We start from the raw sequence: 22,322 nt of genomic DNA, 5'->3' as shown, positions 1-22,322 counted from the left end.
ACAAATTAATATGAACTTCAGAAAATGAATCTGCATGGATCAATGAAAGAGCTCCACGGGAAAGGTGCTTTCCCGTGAAGTCTAACGACTTGAGCAATACCCCTGGAACCCATATAAAGGTGGAAGGAGAGGGCTAACTGCATAAAGCTGTCCTGTAGTCTCTCTGTGGGTAACATGGCATGCCTGTTCCCCTGCACATAGCAAACACAGACACAATATATGTATACAGACACAATATATATAAACAACTTTATATATATAATATGCATATATTATATATAAATTATATATATGAACAGCTTAGAAGAAAGACCTGGTTTCCTCTTACATTAAAAAAAGAAAAATGTGCTCAAGGCATTGCCGCCCTTAAGATGCAGTGGCATCTAGGAGATGTATGCGACTCTTTCTATCCTGCCTTAATCAGTGACAATTGGGACACTAATCAGATTTTTAAAAAATCCTCTGAAGGACAACTAGGCTATTGCTGTAGAAGACCTGGAAAGTAGTTATATTCGTTTACCACTCAAGGACACAAAGTGACTGCAAAGCTTATGGTAGGTTAGTCAAGTTCTGAAAACAAGAGTGCAAGAAGAAAATCTCACTGAAGTAAAGTTAGTTATGCAGATAAATCCTTTGAATCGCTCATAAAGTACATGCATGTTGTTTTGCATTTCAACTCTGAGCAGGGATTCTCATGTCTCATGTCAGCAGCATGGTCTCAGGGCTGCTGCACAAGAGTGGAGAAAGGAGTCAAGCCAGAGCTATCTGGTCTCTCAACCCATGCTTACCCTGCATTGACTCACCACCCAGTCAGCAGAGCAGCAAGGAGCTCCAGGGCGTCTGCCTGCTGGGTTTACTACCTTGTGCCTTAAGATTAAGCCTCGTAATCTTCAAACACACTGATAGATTCACGTGGGTTTGTAAGGATTGAGTGAGACAATACAGTAAAAGCTCTTCACTCAGGGTCTGCAGATGTGAAACTGTAACATCCAAAAGCTGCTGGGAAGTAGAGCAGAGTTTTGTCGTCTGCTTCCAGAAACGTCCTGACTGTTACAATAGATCAGTTGGACGTTAGAAGGCAGGGGTTTGCAGCGCTGGGTCACTCTTGCTTGGGTGCATACAAACAAATGGGACAAAGTACTGCATCAGACTCACATGTGTCAGTCTTCCAGACCTCATAATTGTTTATGAGAATCACACAATGAAGCTGTGTAGCGCATCTCCCTAATTCTTGTATACAGTCATGGATATGTGTTGTGTTCCTGTTTGCTATAAACCTTTTGGGGCACACGGGACATTGATTCTGAAGGTGCTGCCTAGGTGTGTAAACAGCCGTGTTGCCTTTAGATCCAGTGATGAGGCGTCTCCAGCAGGGACTGCTGGGCCATAAGACACTATCAGCGGTTTTGATTTTGTTTAAAATTGAAGTTTTCGGGAATGCCTATCATGTGTTTCATCTAGTTTTAGGAATCTGTAATTTCAGTTCTAGAACAAGTCAACTAGTTATCAGGGAAGTCACTCATAAGATTGGCCATTCAGTAGATAAAACTGATAGAAGGTTATGGAGTTTAATTGAATGCCAATCAAGTAGAGTGTTAAGGGACTTCCACTTTTTTTCACATAAGACATTGTTTGTTTGATTGTTTTAATGATCTAGGTTTCTGTGGATTTTGGTCTTTGTTTGTTATTTGTTTGTTTTGATACAGGGAGGCTGTCCTTGATCTCCTTATCTGACCGCCTTCACCTACAGGCATCAAAGGCATGTACCACCACAGCCAGCTAGAGCCTACATTTTGAAGTGCATTTTTCCCCCTTTAAATGGGGAACTTGATAAATCTCATCATTTAGTTTGTTAAATAATTCACTGAAAAGTCAATATGAAACGAAGATACATACATAATCTCTGACTTCATGGTGACAAGGCTTTTAAGATTAATTTTGTTAGACTCTGCAGAATGTTTCTGTTCTCAGTGTCCTTACTTTTCCATTCTGGAAGCATTTCCTTTACTTGTGTTATTTATTTCTGGCCCCACGTGCTCTGGTTTTCTTGGATTTATGTTTCACTGAGTACCCTCCTTTTCTTTGTCTCTGCTCTTTCTCTCTCCTTACTTCGTTTCTAGAGCTTATGTGTAGAACTGCAGCTGATCACTGCCAGCATGACTCACTCTCTCTCTACCCTGCCCTCTCATGTGCTACCTTGCTTCCTCACACCGGCTACCCATCTTCAAAGAGTGACTATGCTTGCAGCTTCTATTTCTTGAGTGTGCAGTTTGGTTTCTTCCTTCACCACCCTACTGGAACCTCATTTTCAAGGAGTCACAAGTAAATTTCCTACTTTTGAAAGCGAGTCATGTTTTATAAAGCTCTCCTCCTTGGGCCATTTTGGAGCACGTGTGCATAGGGCTCTCACCCTCTTCCTTGACCTCTCCCTTCACTGGAGTATGTGGCATTTCAGACTCTGTTGTCCGACCTGTGACTATCCCTGTCTTTTCTTTGTAGACTCTTTCTCTGATTTTGCTGGTATGTATGCATATTGACACGCTCTACCTTTACTATCTCTGCTGTTTTTGAAATCCTTCCTTACTCCCCCCACTCTTTTTTTCAGTTTTTAAATTTAAGTGAATGCATGAACTCTTAGGTTTATGTATATGCACCACCTATTCCTATGAGACCAGAAGGTATCAGAGTCCCTGGAATCATGATCTACAAGAGTTGGGTGCTAGGAACCAAACTACTTTTTAAGAGCAACAAGTGCTCTTAACCAAGTGCTCTTAAGCCGCCTCTCCAGGCCCCTGTGTGTTTTTGTTTGTTTGTTTATTTACTGTATATCAGGCTTAGGAGAAAGGACAGAAGCATGGGGTAAGCCATAGGGGATTTTTGCAGCTGTACTTACCCCGGGAGGGGTACTTCTCCGAGATGGTGAAAAAGAAGGGAGGGCAGGTTAGAGAACGGGTGCTGTCAGAAGAATGAAGGCTAAAGCCATGAAATCTGAAAGGCAAGGGTGGGAACTGGAAACTCGGTGGGCAGATGAGCAGTGTGGATGAAAAGAAACAAACAGGACGAATGGGTGGACATGCTGTGTTCCCCGTCAAGTTAGGTTGTAGAAGCTCAAAAATGTTCCCTGAGGGCACGGTGTCTTTAAAGAGCTCCGCTGGGTCTTTGGCTTTTGCTTTCAGTTCTCTAAGAGATTACTTCAAATCTGCACCCGAAGCCTCTTTGTGTTTGCTTATGAACCAGCTCTGTAACCCAGTCTTCTTAGGTGGGTTCACCTGGATGTCCATTCGGTACCCTAGATTTTAGCCATCCCAAACGTGATTCTCACCTTCCTCCTGGAGTTAACCATTCTTCTGGGCTTACTAATGTGTTTCTGGCCAATATCATTCTAGATCAAACCTTCAAAGCCATCTTTGTTTCTCCTTTATCTGTGTCCTGAGATTTGAAAGGTCTTCAGCATTGTCTCCTCTGGGTCTTGCAGCTGGTGCCTCTCTGTCTTTCCCTTAGCTTTGAGCTAGCTATTACGATAGACTGCGGGTATCTCTGAACCCCTCCTGCACCTGTTCATCGGTGCCACTTTAAAGTTTCCAAACCCAACCCTCCGTTGATGAAACGCAAAACTCCTAACCAGAGATAATTGTCTCTCCGCTAGAGTTCCCGTGTATCTCTGAGCCTGATCTAATCCTTTTCATCACTGCCACTTTAATATTTCCAAACTCAGCCCTGAGCTGACATACGCATAATTCTAGCCAGACATAATTGTCTCCCCTCCAGTGTTGCTGTGGCCCTTATGCTTTTGGCCATTCTGTTGACATCATTTATATCATTTAATAGTCAACGTTTCTGTATAGAAGTTACCATTCAATCCTTACAGACTGTAAGCTCCTTGTGGGGCAGGACCTATGTCTTGATTACTTGTTCCTCCAATAGATTCCCCATATTGGCATGTCATAAACATTTGCTGGTTGGAATTCAGCTGCTGTTGTGAGCAGATGTAGCCTGAGCCAAGTTAACAGTATTTGTGATAGTAATTTTTAATTTGACATTAATTTCATTTCTTTGTGTGCATTTGTTTTATTCTGAAAAGCTTTTTTATTAAGCTGTGCTGATGGCATAAATGGAACAGTTAACTGGAAGACCAAACAAGCCAACAGTTTTATTATCAGCAGAAAAATGGCTGCTGGGAAGAAAGATGGTGAGTTTAGGCTATAAATGTAAATCTCCATTTGGGAGTCAGTGTTTGCTTCCAGTGTTCCTTCTGCTGTGTTTTAGTCCTGTGTCAACGAGTGTTTAATAAGTCAGTCTGAAAAAATAAAAAAAAAAATTGTTTTCCTAATCTGCTAAAAAAAAACCCAAAAACCTCCTGATCCTCTTGTGTTCTTAATCTGTTATTTTTGTTTTAAATAAAAACAACTAAAAATCACTCTAGTTTTTAACCTGTGCCCCTTATCTAGTCTCTATCGTGCCACTTATAGAAAATGTCTAAGTGTGCTCATTATAACAATTTATTTAAAACATTGAAAAACACTAAAAAGTACAATTAACAATATCATTTTAAAACAGCCTTTATGTAAACTTAGAAAAATGGCCATAAATATTTCATCTAATTTTGGGTGCTTGGACTGTAAATGAAATTGATGTTTGCTATTAAATAATTACTTGGTATTTGTTTTCTATTAGAGAGATAGCTTCACCTTAATTGATGGATTCATCCTTTTATATTTTTCTTTCTATAAATGTGTCCATTAGCAACATTACATGACCTCTGAAACAGTATATTTATTTAGCGGGAAAAGCCTGACTTAACATTAGATTTGTTCAAAATATTAGTTACCATTGTAAACTTTCACTTAATATTTTTTGTTTATTCAGCTTTATGATGTTTCTCCTTTCCAAAATATTGGCTGTATGTGGTTATGAAGGTTAACCAAACAGTAGCCTGGTTTTTATAACTTTGGGGCCACTGAAATGTTTATATAATAATGCTGGTGTTAAAATATTTTGAAAAGCACAATTTCATATCATAAAATACCCTTTCTGTGAGATAAAAACTTCAGACCAAAGAGTTTCTTTCCTTCATGTATCTTTAAAGTTGAGGTCACTAACTTTTTAACTGGTACCAAACTATTCAGCACCTGGAATTTTCATCCTCCACATCTGTGTCACAGTAGGGCAAAGTTTCCTAGCATCGCTTCTGTCTTTGAAACGGACATATTTAAAGAAATTTCATTGCTCATATCTATGTGGAGATAACAGTTTTATAACAGTAACTTCCCCTGAAAAATTGCCAGGAGTTTATTTTAAAAACACTGGAGTACTTACTCTAGAGCCACTCCTGCTTCCTAGCCTGATGTCATCTTGAATTATGGCCAGTAGATTCTTCCACAGGTCCTTCAAAAGACTCACTCTGATAACCCTTATGCTTAGTTTGGCACAGCGACTCTTCCTGTTTCTTTCTAGGTATGGGTATGATGTGTGTGTTCTTTGTTGCTCTGGTCAGCATTGTACCTTCTGCTCTGTCCTATCCAAATGAATGGAGCCCTCTTTGGCTCCTCAGGCATCCACAGAATCTCCAAAGATTCTTTGTCTGGACTTCCCAGCATTCTGTACTAAATCATAATCATTGTTTTCTTCTTTATGCCCCCTCTCATTAAAACTATGATTCCTAGCACTACTGTCTATTTTAGAATATCCCTCTCTTCCCTGTTCAGTTTGCCAAAAGAGTGTTGCCTAGCTAGCCCTTAGATCCAACTGAGTCACTAAGCTGGAGCTGTTGCTAATCAAGTGCATTCTCAAACAGACAGACAGACAGACAGCATCTACCAAAATCTCCATGTTTTTTTTTCATGTCTTGCTTCCAGTCAGACCTCAAACTAATGCTCAGTGTGTAACTTGACATACACTATCTTCTGAAATAGAAATGAAAATTTCCCTCAAATTTATCTACAAAATCAGTTTCCCAGTCCTTTAGAATCTTCCTTCTTCCTGGTTTCCTCTTCCCATTCAAGTTCTAGAATTCTTCTGAGGGATTGGAATAACTTTCAGAGAGAGAATTGTTAAATTTCATTAACCATGTGAAGAATATTGGTCATCACTTTAAAACTTACAAATACTAGTAGCTTATGTAACAAGGATGTTTTAACTACTATCTCAGATTTCGCATCTCTGCATTTTCTTGACCATGAATCTCAGTCAGTCACTGGCAATTTCAAGGGAGCACAAGAACTGTAAGAATATTTGTATAGTAAAATTAATTGAATGGTTATTTTCAATGCAACTTTTAAAATATTTTAATTCTTAGCTAAAACAGTGGAATAGTACTTCTCTAAATAAAACTCAGAATTTGACTGCATCATGCCAATGTATTTTTGCATTATTCTTTGATATACTGAGTATAAAAGTCATAAAAAGCACTGCAGTTACGGATTTTTTCTTTTACCTCAGAGTGAAAGGAGAGAAAAACTGTAATGTGTATCCTTAGGTGATTTACATGAAAATTTATATATTCATATACTTAAAATTAACTTTTTATTTTATCACATGTTAATTGTAGAAAGTACATTGTTTTTTCATCTAAACTCCTTCTTGCTATCCTTTTTTACACAACCCCTACCCCTTTAGAAAAACTATGTTCTAAAATGTATTAGTCTTAGGTTTACTGATTGACAGACATTGTGGGTCTTTTTTTTTCTAAGAAATTAATATTAAAAAGTTGAGATGATTGTGGGTAGATTCCCTAACTATTTTCAACTGAAAGTTTAAACCGTAACTGAATATTCATGGGAATAAAATGTACATTAGATAGCTTGATCTTCAACTTAAAGGAGGCTTCTTCATTGACAATCAAATCAATGGGAATGGAAGGATGGTGCAGTGGTTAAGAATTGCTTTTGCAGAGCACCTTGGTTTCCTTCCCAGGAACCACAGTAAGTGGCTCACAACCAGCTGTACTTTGAGTTACAGAGCTTATGCATACACTAAGGCACTCATATATACACACAAAATAAAAATAAACCTTGAGAGAATGAGAGGACAGCACGACTAGAAAGAGAAGTGGTTGAAGAACCATGTAGGAGAGATGTGAAGCTTTCCTCCTAAGTTCCAACTGTGAGCCTGAGCTGCCTCCTCTCCTAAACCCTAAGGAGGCTTTTTACTCCTTAAGTTCGTTGATTGTGCTTGTAAACTCATGTTTTCTAGTGTAATTAAAATAACTCTCTGAAAAAAAAATAACTGTCTGAAATCAGAAGCTTTGATTATCTGATCAGGTTCTGATTCTTTATAAATCACAGAGAAATCATTAAGAAAGTTAAGGTGTTATGTAACTCCTTACAGCAATCTTATTGTAGCAGAATGATTAACTACCAAATGTGTTAAAGTGTTATTTTGTGTAGTCATATTGATAAGCTCCATGGCTGTTCTGTTAGTCCTGAATCTATGCTCATGAAACACTCATTTAGCCCTGCCGGGTTCAATTTTATCATATATACAGTGAAATGGAAGACTTAGTCTTTCAGGAAAGCAATGCCAGTCCTGGCTTGAGAAGGAGGCTAAGTGCATGTCGCAGCCGGAACTAGTGCTTTGATCTGCCTTTTAATAAAGATATTTGCATGCCTAGACAGCATGACTTCTAAAACCCTTTTCAGTTTTTTTGGCGTTCTGAGTCCTGTGTTTTATGGTCACTAATTTGCATCCCTTTTCTATTGACATTTAAGACATATAGACACACAAACATACAAAGGGAAAAACCTATTTAATTAGATAATAACCAAGATGATTTTAATTTATAAAAAATAAAATAAGTGACTTAAGTTAGAAGGAAAAATTTTCATGAAGAAATTACTCTGCCTTTTTGTAGAAAAAGATCCAGGCCTTGGTTTCTGCCTCCCATGAGCAGAAGTGTCTGTATTTCTTATCAAATGAGGAAATCTAATGCTGTCCTTAGGATGAATCCCACAGCTTAAGCATGGGCTATCTGTGACTGCTAGAAAAACAATAGCTGCCTAGTTCCAAATGAATGGCCCACCGGCCTTTGATATCCTAAGGTGAAGGGCTGACAGCGGAGAAACGGTTTCAATTGAAAGCCAACCTTTATAAGGCTGGATTGATCAAACCTAGCATAAATCTGAAAGATAGGGGGGAAAAAAACTGAAAACAGGTTGGTACCTGGTTGGAGATTACATTGTCTTAAAATATTTTTCTACAACATTTATCTGGTTTAATAATTAAATTTCAATTTGAATGTTGTAATCACTTGTTAAAAATGAATTAGGAAGAGATTCATACGTTGATTCAGCTCTGGAAACCCCGAGATGAGGTATCTTGATTCAGAGAGCCAGAGATTCATCTTGCAGTCTGTTCCGATACACTGGATAGCTGCTCCTTGCAGTGCTGTGCACGCAGGAGCTCTGGGTCTCGGAGAAATGCTTAAGCCCGTTAAAGCTGTAATATGGGGTAGAAAGGGGAAATGCAGTCTCATTTCCCCCATTTGTACTTAAAATGTTGGATTTTTAGGATACTCAATACTTGGTTGCTTAGGTCAAATTTTGCTTTTTAAAGTTGTATTAAGACAGGTGGGCAGCTGGTATTCTCTCTATAGCTTGAACATCTTAAAAAGTTGTCTTCATAATTGTTTTTTATCTAATTTCTTTCAGGTAGTACTTTCCAGTAAGATATTACTGTGAATAGCTGGAAATATATATATACTGGCTTATTTAAATGATTTATCTCCAAAGTACTAGCCAATGAACGAATAACCTGGTATCTTAAAAACTGAACATGAATAGTGCATGGACAAAACTGAGAGGCTTTGAAAAAGAAACTTTTAATTTCTCCTATGAAAGCTATTCATTATAGTATCTTGGTATTTTTTTTAGGTTGGTTAGGTTGCTCCTGCTAAGAGCCACATCTAATCCATAAATCTCTGCTTAAATTGTGCAGTCCGTTCCCCACCTAGCAAACCTGAAGCTTCTTCACACCTTACGTTCATTTTGATTTGATGGCTGGTGTTTACTTCACATCTGGAATGAATTAAGACTGTCAATTGTACATTTATTTGTCTCTGAATGCATTAGAATGTATTAGCACAGAGTTTATACTGCTTTTGCCTCAAAAAAAATGACACCCTCCCAAGGGTAGCCTGTTCACGGCATACTGTATCAACTAAGAACCAGGAAATACACCACAAAAGGGTCCTTGGGCAAGCTAGTGCTTCACATGCGGGCTTCTGGTTTTTCCCGTCCAGCAGAGCACTGCAGACACTGAAACCGCACGTATCTTCTCTTCATTTAGCACGCAGTCCTATCTCATTTGCTAGTCTGGTTTTTAAACCTGCAGTGGTTTAATAATGGCAAACTTAAAAGGCTGGAGAAGCTGCTATAGAAACCATACTGATAGCAATGAGAAATGACAGCTGACAACTTGTCTACAGGGGGGAAGAAAGCAAAATCTATAAAACACACAACCTTAAAATGTATTAGCCTACTGGGACCCACTCGTGTGATTTGTAAATGACAGGCAGCCAAACAGTCCATACGGCCCCCTGTATAATAGAGCCGTGTGTGGTAAGTGATGTGAGAAATGATGATCTTACAACGTTAGCAAAGAGGGTCAGCCGCTGCTACCTTAGGAACAGCCGCCTTCTTCACGTTCATTCTGTGGGTTACCCCATCCTCGTAAACCTCAAAAATGAGAAAAATGACCATAAAAGAGGATCTTTTAAAGTCATCAATTTGTTGATAAAGCACCTATAAAACAGACATACACATAATTGGTATCTTGCAAAGGCTACTCGGACATGCTTATTGATGATAATTCACGACTTTCTTTTCAAAGATTGCAAAGACAGACAGCTTTAAGATTAAACGTAGCTGGAACTTTCCGGCCTCACACTTAATGTCTGTTTTATCTTTATGGCCATGTCCTTGTTCTTAGTGACGAAGAAAAGGGTCCAGTGATTGTTCTTTGGACTCTTTGGAAAGATGGGACGGCATGTGTGTCTGTTTACATTTCAGCAATATCCAGAGCCATTGTGAAGATCTGCTATAGGTTCCTCAGCAGCGCAGTGCTTTCAGATATCAGTGTTTGTGAAGTATATCCATGTTTGCTTTTGTTTTTAATGTAATTGTAAATAAGCAGTCTGATGCACACGCTTATCTTTTTCTTCACACACAGAGAAAATTTCTAACAGATTCTTAGCAAAGGAAGACGGGCACGGTTTAGCTCCCACAAGCCCCCACTTTATTGCTATTGCTGTCAAGATCTATTATTTGATTCTTGGCTCTCCACTGTCACATAATATAGAGTTGTTGAAATGCCCTGACCTTTCTGTATACTCTGTGACTAAAACATGCAATGAATACTTCTGCGAATAAGATTTTGGCCGTATAGTAATGAGAGACACAGGAGCTTAGGGAGGGTAAAATATTGAAATCATTATTTTCCAGCACGATTTCCCTTTTGGCTCTTCTTTATTCAGACATGAGTTTTGTTTTGTTGTTTCTCAAATAAATTCTATTGCTTATGGCAGTGTATTTTCAGAAATGTTAATTTTTATGAGTGTAGCCGTCTTTCCTACCTGAGCTTTTGCTTCACCGTGGGTTGGACTTTGGCTTTAACTGTTTTGCCCACTGATGTTGCTAGATTTGCGGGGATTTAACCACACAGTGGTCCTCAGTTTCATTTGCATCCAGCGGCAATGTTTGCAGAGGTAATAGATTTGCAGCTGTACAAGATTACAGAAACATGCGAGACGCAGGGAGGCCAGCCCCTGTGACCCTGCTTGATTAGCACAGTCCCGTACACATGTATGCTATGGAGATGATCGGCTCATAGCTCTGTGGCTGTCTTAGGGTGTTTATTTACTTTTCATTGTTTTAGACTCATTACGAAGGAAAATCATGTGTATCAAGTTTGCGGTTTGTATCTATACCACCCGGGCACCCGTGAATGTAGCACGTGTTAATCCAGGGAGCAGTCTTTATGGGTAGTTGGTTTAGACCCCGTGAGCATTATTGACATAGCTCATGTTTAGAAGAACAACAACCCAGGCTTCAAATTCTCTATGCCATTTTGTTTTTGAAAAGAAGCATAGGTGTAAATACTGCCCAAATAGCCGCTCTTGAAGAGCTATTTGTTTTGCAAATGACAAAGGGACAAGGAAAGGGCTCTTCGGTAAAAATGTTGTGTGGGTGCCCATAATTTAAACCCATCATACAGAAAGGAAGTGTTATTTTCACAAACAAAACATCCGTGGCTTAGTCACTTTCCATTTCTGGATGAGGAGTATGTCATACATCTGTATCATGTTTTTCTCGAGTGAACGGCATACTGTACTTAAAGCGAAGCAGGCTTTATTGTGGAGTTGCCAAGGTAACTGACCAGCAAGGATGCAGTTCAGCAGACTGCAGAATGGCAATTGAGTACACATGGATAAAAAAAAAAAAATTGTGCATGTTATCTTAAAGCCCAAGAGGGTCACGGTGGATTGCGGATTAACTCTGTACATTGAAGGAATTTGTGTGAGTGAGTGAGTGTGTGTGTGTGTTGTATGAAAGCAGAAAGAGGTGTTCTATACTAGTCATGGTGGGGTGATATGGAATGATAGGTACCCTTTAATGGGTTCATGAAGGCTATATAGAAAATAGAATTATTTCAGTGTTATTTAGCGTGAGAAACATTTCTTTTTTGCTTCTCAAGCTGACATACATCACTTTGCCATAGCAAACACTAAAAGAGGCTATTACTTTATGATGAAAATGGAGGACAGTAATCTATAGCAGACTATACCTTAAATTAAGTGTCATATATATTTAGCTCCCTAGCATGAAACCTGTGTCTGTCTCTGCATTGCTTTGTATTAGAATGCATTCATTCATTCCACAGGCATCAATAAACCTATTTAAATATGCTCAACACTCCTCAAGGTATTAAAAAATGACAAGGAAAATAAAACTCAGTATTGCACCATACAGTGTTTTTCATCTCTAGAAAGTTTAATAAATCAGGTAATTCAAAAGAGATTCATTTAGATTATTCTAAGTATCCTATACTTTGGATAGAAGGCTGTGATCTGAAATTTTAATATCTTTAATATAGAGAAAAATAGCTTTTTAGCGGGATCTTGAAACTGTCCACAATTTGATTCTTTTCCTCTCAACTTTGTTTTCCTCTGACACAAACTGGAGGACTGGCTTACTTCATTCCTTTAAAGGGTCCCTGCAGCCCCAGTATTACATGTTTTCATTGCTTAATGCCTCGTCTCTGTATTATAAATACCTAGTACTGAGAAAAACATTAAGCCTATTAATTTTTTTCAGCTCTCTCCAAAGTCAGCCCATTCATCCAGGCATTGGCAGAATGGCTAAAACTCTGGGGAAATACCAGTTGAGATGTTGATCTCCCAGACTGGATGGTGACACCTTGTGGGAAGCAGGGGTGGGGGGGTGTTTGGTCCTCACCTTTCCGATATCATCTGCTAGTTTGGACACATAGTGATATTGAACTGGAGAAAAAAAAATCAGACTATCGTCCTTACAATTTTTCTCTGATTTGGGGATTATTATTTGGAATGCAACTCTCATTCCCACAGGAGAGCAAATAGTCCTTGAGTAGAAGAGGGCAATAAGAACGCCAAGGGACAAACATGTCAGTGTCTCTCCGCGAACCCTGTTTAACTATCTTGCAGCTTCTATTTATCTACCTACCTACCTACCTATTTGTTTATTTATTTGGTTGCACAGCCTTGTGTGTGGTTCCTCTGTTTTGAGACAGGATCTTTCACTGTAATCCAGGCTACCCTGAACTTCATCCGTAACCCAGGCTTGTCTTCAACTCAGCCATCTTCCAACCAGTTTCTTGAGTGATAGAATTACAGGTCTGAGCCACCACAGCTAGTTGGTCCAGAGACTTTGAAGTTGTGGTTTTCGTAGTCAAGGTTGATTACATGAAACTACAAGCCAAATGGTTTAGTTAATTCTTCTTGGGGGGGGGGCTGCTATTCACAGAACATGGGGACAGGTTTTCTCAGAGGAAGAGACTTTTTTGAGGGAGTTCTCTCTCTCTCTCTCTCTCTCTCTCTCTCTCTCTCTCTCTCTCTCTCTCTCTCTGAATACTAAGAACTTTACTGCCAGTAACCTAAACTACTTTAGAGCTTTTAGCAAGTTTGTGAGCTTGGTCTGAGCAGTCATGGGGACTGAGGTTAATTACCACATTTGCAAATCCATCAGTGACTAAGGGAAAGAACTTGGATGATAGAGTTTATCCGTCTAAAAATTACAGCGATTGGCCAATCACGAAGCTAGAATCCCAAAAGACATTGCAGAGGTGACAAGGATGATGACAGTAATGTGTTGGTGGAGATGATGATGTCAGAGGAAAAACAAGAGATAGAAACTAATCAAGCCAATTTAGGCATTTTCTTGCACTCACATATTATGTCCTAAGTCATAGTGAATCATGAAATTGGTTCTATTTCGCCTAAAGAAATGATTTGTCCAGAATTGCATCATGTAATTGTTGCTGTTCATTTAGGAGGTAGCATAATGGGATAGATTATACTATTTTAATTATTGGATGCCAAAATCAGGAGACATGAAATAAAGCTATAGTTTTTGGTTTTAATAAAGCATGGAGAAAGTAGCAGAATGCATATATTCTAATGAGACTTATGCAGGCTGACTTGCCTCTGTTTGGAAAGCAATTATTATTTTATTATTATTATTTGGAACCTACTTATTTTTTTAAAAGTACTGTATGTGTTTGCTTTTTTAAAAGGGAAAAGGGAAAAACTGCAGTACTTAAGAAATTTGTCAGTTCTTTTTAAATGTATTTTGTTGATAATATTTTTGAACAACTGTAAATCATAAAAATGATATGTATGTCTTTATGCTTAATGGCAATTAAAAATACTAAATATAACATATGTCATTTTATTTGTGTAGTATTTTGATGGTTTCTAAACACAAGTCGGAAGAGTTTTCTGAATCTTTGTCCTAAAATTGTTTCCCTTTCAAACAAATATGCACTAACAGTTCTCTTGTGTGTTGTTCCGGTTTTCTCAGCCATTTCTGCCCAGTGAGATTCATCTGTGCTCAGTTATCGAGGGCAGTGCTCATTATCGTCCATCTCTTTTCTCTCCCCTTTGCTTTCAGTGTATGCTCTTTTCTCAAAGGTGCACTCTGATCGGAATGTATACCCGTCTGCAGGTGTACTCTTTGTCCATGTCTTGGAGAGAGAATATTTTAAGGGTGAATTTCCACCTTACCCGAAGCCTGGTAGGTTCTCTGCAGCAGGGGAGACGGGATAAATAATTTCTTTTTGTTCATCGTGCAGACCCGGGTATAATCAAAGATGATTAACACTTTAAAATGATCTGAATACATGAAAAATTGATTGTTGTAAGATATTTTGCAGTTTAAGATTACAAATTTAATTAAAAAAGGAAATAATTTTTTGAATTTTATAGTGTATATTTCTGGAGTTTTAGTGCTGACTGTTACATCCCTGCCTGGCAAACGACCTACCTCTAGTCACACAAAAATAGTTATAGCTTTACCCAATTATGATTTTTTTATACTATGACTTATTTTCTTACATAGTGCACTGATTTTTAAAGAAAACTATACATTTATTGTGTAAGAAAATGAAATAAAGCATTAAGTAACAGTTTTTAAAAGCTTTAACTGTATGAGATGATTTGATAAAACTTCATAAAAGTATAATGATGATTAATTTTCCTTCAGAGTAATAACAGTTCTTAAAACATTTAATTCACTTTTTGGGTAAATGTGTTATTTTGAATTATCACAACTGCTGTCATATTAATGAAGATATAGAAAGAATAGCAAGAGAAAACATTAAGTTATAACTCCTAAGTAACAAAAATGACTTCTGAAAATTAAATTTTGAAAGAGTACATGTTTAATCTTAGAATTAATATAAATTTTTATAGATTACATAAGGAGTAACAGTTTATCTGACAACATTAATAAAATGAAGTTAGAACTGTTTTAATAGTAAAAAGAGGCTTCATCAATTACTTTTAAAGTGTTTTCTTTAGAAACATTCCATTTTAATAAAACCTAATGACTAAGCCTTTGGACAGCCGTTGTTACATTTAAGAAAGGGAAGTAGTAATGACAAATGATGTCTTTATGATTACTTGACTACTCCTTAATATTAAAGTGATAACCTTTGGAGACTCATGAACAGAAAGCCTCTCATTGACAGGTGAATGAGTTTTGGGAGCTATTTGTAAATGGTAGTTGTCATTGGTGAAACTGTCCTGATATATTCTCCTCAAAATATTTCCAAGATTTTGTTTGGATCTACTATATTTATTAGATCGCTAGACAATTTCAACAACCAAGAGTTTTTTTCATTATATGGATACCTAAGTCAGAAATTTCAGATTTTTTTTTTCATTTGTGTATTTAGTTTGCTGCAGTTGTCAAAAATTTTTTTCAGGAGGAATGTTTTGACTGAAACCACCAAAGATTCATGATGAAAATAACTGTTTTATGTCTTAATTCTGTGTTCCTTATCTAGGTGAGGTTAGTAATGATCCCATAACATTTAACACAAACTTAATGGGTTACCCAGACAGACCTGGATGGCTTCGATACATTCAAAGGACACCATATAGTGATGGCGTCCTGTATGGGTCTCCAACAGCTGAAAATGTGGGGAAACCAACCATCATTGAGGTAATTACTTTTGAACAAGTAATACTATGGGTTTTTTTTTTTAATCACTTGTTTTAAATGTCAAAATTAAAGTTACATGGCAGCATTTTTAAGTTTTTTTAACATACAAATGTACTTATTAATGCTTAGACATATAAAGTTTGCTATTTCAACATTTATATTAAATGTTAAAATACATTAGAAAAAAGGAAATGATACTTAAAAGAAATAGGTTAATATAAATTCTATTTTAAAAGATAAATGCAAACTTAAAACATTTCTTTGTTCTATATATTAAACAGTCATTTCAGTTACTCATGTGTGCTTATACATGTGTGGACACACATGTGCCACGATGCATTTGTAGAGATCAGAGGACCACTTTCAGGAATCTCTCCTTCCACTGTGTGTGTCCTGAGGATCACTCCCAGGTTTCCAGGGTTGGCAGTAAGTGCAGTTTACCCACTGAGCCAGACTGCCAAGTCAACACCGAATTTCTTATTCAAATTTCGTGCTTATTGAAATGAAGTCATTCATTGGAAGTCTTAATTCCCAAACATTGGGAAAGGTGTAGGGTAAAGAGGATGAATGGCAAGCGCATCAGCCATGTTTTATAGTCTCTGGGTGAAAGATCTGGGAAAGAAAGGCATACGTACCGAGTGCTGGAATAACTGCTGTAACCAGAAACTGCTGAGTAGTCCAGTTCACACAGTCCAGTTCTTCCTGGGTGGAGAAAGCAGCCCTTCCAGATTTTGGAAATAAGATTTCGGGCTCCACTTTAGTGGTAGAGAAGGTGACAGACACAAGCAAGTTCATCTATAGCACTGAAAAACCAGTCAACCCAAACAACCAACCAACCAGCCAACCAACCAACCAACCAGCCAACCCAACCAACCAACCAACCAACCAACCAGCCAACCCAACCAAACAACCAACCAACCAACCAACCAGCCAACCCAACCAACCAACCAACCAACCAGCCAACCCAACCAGCCAACCCAACCAAGCAACCAACCAACCAACCAGCCAACCCAACCAACCAACCAACCAACCAGCCAACCCAACCAGCCAACCCAACCAACCAGCCAACCCAACCAGCCAACCCAACCAACCAACCAACCAACCAGCCAACCCAACCAACCAACCAACCAAACAAACAAACAAATAAACAAATAAAAAAGACAGAAGTGCACATGTGCAAAGGCACACACACACAAATCAAGAAGGTATGAAAAAGTATATGATCTCAGATAGCTATACATGTAGTTAGAAGTTAGGGTGCATTTTAGGGGACAAATGATAGGAACACGAGTTATCAGTGGTGCTACGGTAAATCCCCAAGAGCTGTGTAAGCCATGATGATAGAGTTAGCTTATATTCTAAAGCCTCCAGCATTTTTCCTCTAATATCTCATAATATACCTAGAAGACATTAGAAATTAAAATTGTGACAACAATGATAAATGGTAATTTAAATTAAATTAATACTTCCTTTAAAAGTTACAATTAAAGGACAAAAGTGTCTCACTGTTGATATGGTACCTGGGAACCAAGTTCAGTTCCTTTGCAAGAGTAGGAAGTGCTCTTAACTGAGCCATCTCTCCAAGCAAGGAACTGACGAGATCTACCTTAACTTCATAGGCTTTCCCCAAAAGAAGAGCAAAAAACATCATTCTCAGTAGAGAAACATTAGAGAAATTTCACTTATGTTCAGGAACAAAACGAGAATGGTGTCCCCTATGTTTTATTATACAATATATTGAAAGTCATAACTGGTGAAGGGAAGGACATGAAATAAATTCCCTGATGATTTGAAAGAAAAAAAAATTGAATACTCAATAGTATAAAGTCTGTGGACTATTAAAAATATTATAAAAGGCTAGCAATCAGCTGTGAGATAAGTATAAACGTGGTTACATTTCTGTACATGAATAAAAAGTACTGAGAAAATAGATGTTTCAGAGAAGTGTGTATTTTCAATAGAAACAAAAATTATAAGGTACCAAGAGTAAATATAACACAGAGTACATAAATTTGCATAAATAGATGGCAATTTCAGTAATAGGAAGATAGTATCATAATGGCATTATTTCCCCCTAATCTGTGATTCTGTGTAATGCCAATATAATTTCCACTGGATTTTTAAAATAGAACTTGACCATTTCTAACTTGTATGGGGAGGGTTATATGCTTGAAATAACAAAGCACTAGTGAAGAACAAAGGAGAAGGTTTATTTTCTCTCCTGGGCATCCAGATTTCAGTAAAGTGATGGTCATTATCACAGAGTTTCAGTGACACAGGATAGGAATGGACAAATGGGCTGAAGGAGTGAGTAGCAAGGCCAGAAACACAGACTGTGCAAGGAAAAGGGATGGAAACATGAAGAGTTGGTGCCACAGGTCACTGGGAAAAGCAATGTTCAGAAAAATTGTTAGCTATTTGAACTCGATCCCTCAGACCAACCATAGAATTAGATCCTTCATACCAAACTCCAGGCACAAATCAAGGTAGATTAGGGATTAAATGTGGATAACAAAATGTTAAGTTATTATATTAAAATATAGAAAGTTCTCTTGTTGACTTAGGGCCAAGAATAGATTTCTTAAATACCACCTGCTTATTTTTTGAGAGAAAAATATATAATTTGAACTATAATACTTATGAACTGATCATCAAGAGATTCTTTAAAAGACGGGCTGTAAAACAGAAGATATTTTTGTTGCATGTGCCTGACTACAGGGAATCTAAAATAGAAAGGAAACCCTCAGTTCAATAAGAAAAAGATATTTCATTGAGAAGGACACACAAATACCCTTGAGCATAAGTCAGATGTCTATTCTTACCAGTGATATTGAGACCATAATGAGACTTTTTCCATTGGTGAATATGGGGGTTTACAAAACCACTGTGGGGATCAGAACGAAATTATATCCCATCGGTAGGAATTAGTGAAGTCTTTCACTAAGCAGTCCCACTTCTGAGTGTCTACCCAAACAAGCACGTTGCAAAAACTCCCTGGAAGGCATGTACAGACACACTCTGTGAACGATGTTCCTAAAGCAGAGCACGGGAACCCCACAAAACAACAGAGATCCAAAAGGCTGTCAGTAAGAACTAGGTGAATACACTGTATCGTGATTGTGGTGAGCATTGAGAGCAAAAATGAACTGAGGCTTGCCCAGAGACATGGGTAAGTGTTTTTAAACAAAGTGTTGAACTGGGAGGTGCAAGCAAACTGAGGAATATGTTTTAAGTCTACAAGTTTTTGTAATAAAACTACTTTAAGTAAATGATATTTTAAACACCAAGCTCACAAATTCAACTACGCCTTGGAAGCAGCCTTGGGCTAAAACAGGCGAGCGGTAATGCATATCCAGGTGAGTTCAAGAAAGATCAAAGTGTTCTTGTAAGTCACTACAGAAATGTTAGAATCTGTATCAAATAATATGCTAAAAAAGTACTGATGAAAATTTAACACAGCCTTTCATAGAATACAAATATATCTGCATAGTATAACAAGCATAGTATGTTAACATACTCTTATGTTAATTTAGTCAAGTTTTATATGTCTCAAACCATTATTTAATTATATAAATTTATGAATTCATCCACTCAGTAACTATATATCTGAAATATTTAGATTTTAAACATCTGCAATTGGGTAGGCATTATTTTAGAAACAGAATGAAAAAGAAGGCATCCTTTCTCAAGCTTTGAAGTTCTTCACATCTTTGCAGTAAGTAAAATTTGATTGCTGTCATTACAGTACTTAAATATCTTATTAGAAGAAAAAGCATACTACTTTCTGCTACAACTGTTAAAATTAAACATTAGATATACATTCATATAATAAAATTCTTCCTTTTAATATGAAATATCTTTCATTCCCCAGGTGTCCTATGATTTTAAAAAAAAGTGAAGAAACCTACTAGAGTATACAAAATTTACAATAATGAAATTTGTGACAAATAGGGAGGGTTAACCAGAAACATCATTAATTTAAAATACCTATTATCTTTTCTGAGACAAAACCTCACTTAATAACACATTGGAGAAGATCAGTCATCTTTTGTTGCACTGAAAATACGATTATGATTATTTGGGGGAGTCATGCAAATTAATTAATTAGTATATCTTAATTGTATGAATTAATGGAAACAGGCTAAACTTTTTAATCACAAAAGCTCCCAAGTACAACTTATTTTTTATATTTCCATTTGCTTTCTTGGAAATGTAACTCAAACTTATTTTTGTTAGCTAGTCTTATGGTTACTATTTGATAGGAGCCTCACCAGTCATGTGTCTGTGAGGAAGGAGGTGGGAAATCCAACGGCATTTTGACAAGTTGGAGAGAGAGAAACTCCCTTAACTCTATGGGTCAGTGTGGTGCTCAGAATAAATATTGCCAAAGGTTTGAAATTATTCATCCTCCAACTCCGCATTTTACTGTTTTACCTCTCAGTGTTCCTAAGGCCTGTGCACTGCTTCCCTAAAGGCTCCTATTGATATGTAAATGTTTCTGGTGCTTGTTCAGTGCACAGGGGTCTCCTAGTAGTTGGAGCCAGTTTTCTCTTCTGTTTTGTTGTCACCTCCTGCTGCAGTCACCACCAGAAACCTAGTGCTAGGACTCTTAAGCCGTTGACACAGTCATTTGATTTTGTTGAGGTACCACAGATGTCTCCCATTGAACACCTGTCACAAAGCTTGACCCTTGAGATCGGAAGCCATGGTCTTCGCTTGGCCTGTCTCTGGTAGCCCTTTCTGAGTTGACTTGGATATAAGCTCACTGACCCTGAAATGTTTACTAACATTTGACTGTAATGGAAATGCTGATTTTGTGGGTTTTGAGCATGTACCCTAAACTATGATCCTTGTTGCTTTCCTCCTCGTGAGATGTATTTACTAAGCATGAAAGGGTTGTTTATGAAATCTTTTGACTGATTGCTGTGCCGTTTAGCACTAAATGCACCATAGGTATACTTGGCTTAAAGTATGCTTTTTTGTGATGATTCTTAAATTTGCAAGCATGAGCATACATCTTTAGGGACTTTTGTTGTTGTTTTAATCTTAGCACATTGCCAGTAAGTCACTCCTAATGGTTCATCATCTTCTATTGGCACCTCTACATCCCTCTCATGCCCAATGGCTTTCTACAAAAGAGTCTTGATTTATTTCACTTTTCGTTTTAGTATGTTAAATGGACCCAGTTAAATAATTATTTTTTCTATAATATTGATAAAAGTCCTGGGTCCTTATTGCCCAAGAAAGGAAATTTTCTAGATATATCAACAAATAATTTTAAAAAATGGAAATAATAGTGATTTGTTTTCATTTTGCCATTAATAAGTTGGATTTTATAAAACATTTCTCTTTCTAAATATGCATTTCCTTTCTTAATAGATAACTGCCTACAATAGACGTACCTTTGAGACTGCAAGGCATAATTTGATAATTAATATAATGTCAGCAGAAGGTAAGTATGGAAAATATATCGATGATCATTTCTGATTTATAAGAAAGGTTTCACTGTGTTTATAAACATGTAGTAAGTATAATAATAGATTGTAAAGTACCACAAACAATATAATTGATGGTATAGTAAAATGTAAAATTTTTTATTTTATTATTTTTTTTAGTTTTTCGAGACAGGGTTTTTCTGTGTAGCTTTGGCTGTGCTAGACTTGCTTTGTAGACCAGGCTCGAACTCACAGAGATCCTCCTGCCTCTGCCTCCCTGAGAGCTGGGAGCCGTTGGAACTTTGGTGAAAAACAGGACAGTTCTTCACCAGAGGCCCTGCTGACTTCTTCAGGCCTTGCTTCCTCAGTAGTGAAGTGGCACTGAGATGAACCAAATCCAGTCTAAAGACTGAGAGTGAAGTCTAAGAAAACAGGGTAGCTATTAGCTAGTTTTTTTGTTTTGTTTTGTTTTTGTTTTTTTGGGTTTTTTTTGTTGTTTTTTTTTTTATTATTCAACTGTAGAGCAGTAGGAAGTAGTTTAGCCACATGTGAAGATACACTGTGATCTGGGTACTTGAGGTGCACAATTTGCTAATTAGCTAAATTTGCTCATTATGTCAGTAAATGTCAGAGCCCATCAAGAATATAGAGGAACATGCTCACGCTAAATGATTTCCTGAGGACCTTGAAGGTCAGGGACACAGGAAATATTCTAAAATTTATGCTCTCAAATGTTTGGCAAAGAATAGAAAACATGTCTAACACTGAAATGTTTTAGTGAGGCTACTAACAGTAGAGGGAGGAGCCAGGGGAGGGGTTCATGGGAGGAGCTAGAGGGAGGAAAGGGGGAAAATATTACTATCCCATTCTGAAACTTGAGGCTTAAATGTGTGTTTGTTCTTGTGGATTTCTCTGGCTGTCCTGGATCTTACTCTTTAGACCAGGCGGGCCTCGAACTCACAGAGATCCACCTGTTGAGGTTTTAACAATAAATATTAAAAAGAAAGAGAAAATATTTTTATCTACCCTTAGAAAACTATGGGATAATATTCCTCTCTATACTTCTGTCGGTGAAGGCACCGACGGGAAGGGAGCTGCTACAGATCTTTTCCTCTGAAAAAGAGCAAGTAAGAGTATATTCTTCAGGTTAGAAGACTGACAGGACATGATAGGCTAGGGTCAGACAGTATGG

At 37.5% G+C, this 22,322-nt stretch overlaps 1 protein-coding gene across 13 annotated transcripts in view; it reads left to right on the top strand.

The window, feature by feature from the left end:
* Positions 1 to 22,322, top strand: part of Sgce (sarcoglycan epsilon) — a 70,698-nt gene that overhangs the window by 12,364 nt on the left and 36,012 nt on the right. For 4 of the 13 annotated variants that reach the window (XM_060374118.1, XM_060374116.1, XM_060374115.1 and 1 more), the window contains exons 2-5: positions 4,082 to 4,189; positions 14,142 to 14,264; positions 15,538 to 15,695; positions 21,075 to 21,147. In XM_060374118.1, coding sequence (XP_060230101.1) covers positions 4,082 to 4,189; positions 14,142 to 14,264; positions 15,538 to 15,695; positions 21,075 to 21,147 — 462 coding nt within the window. The remainder of the gene's footprint in view (positions 1 to 4,081; positions 4,190 to 14,141; positions 14,265 to 15,537; positions 15,696 to 21,074; positions 21,148 to 22,322) is intronic. The other 9 variants (XM_060374120.1, XM_060374119.1, XM_060374124.1 and 6 more) reach the window with 3 other exon arrangements.

Source organism: Meriones unguiculatus, chromosome 21 (genome assembly GCF_030254825.1).
Source record: "Meriones unguiculatus strain TT.TT164.6M chromosome 21, Bangor_MerUng_6.1, whole genome shotgun sequence".
NCBI classification, from domain to species: domain Eukaryota; kingdom Metazoa; phylum Chordata; class Mammalia; order Rodentia; family Muridae; genus Meriones; species Meriones unguiculatus.
This window is presented reverse-complemented; position numbering and strand designations above follow the sequence as displayed.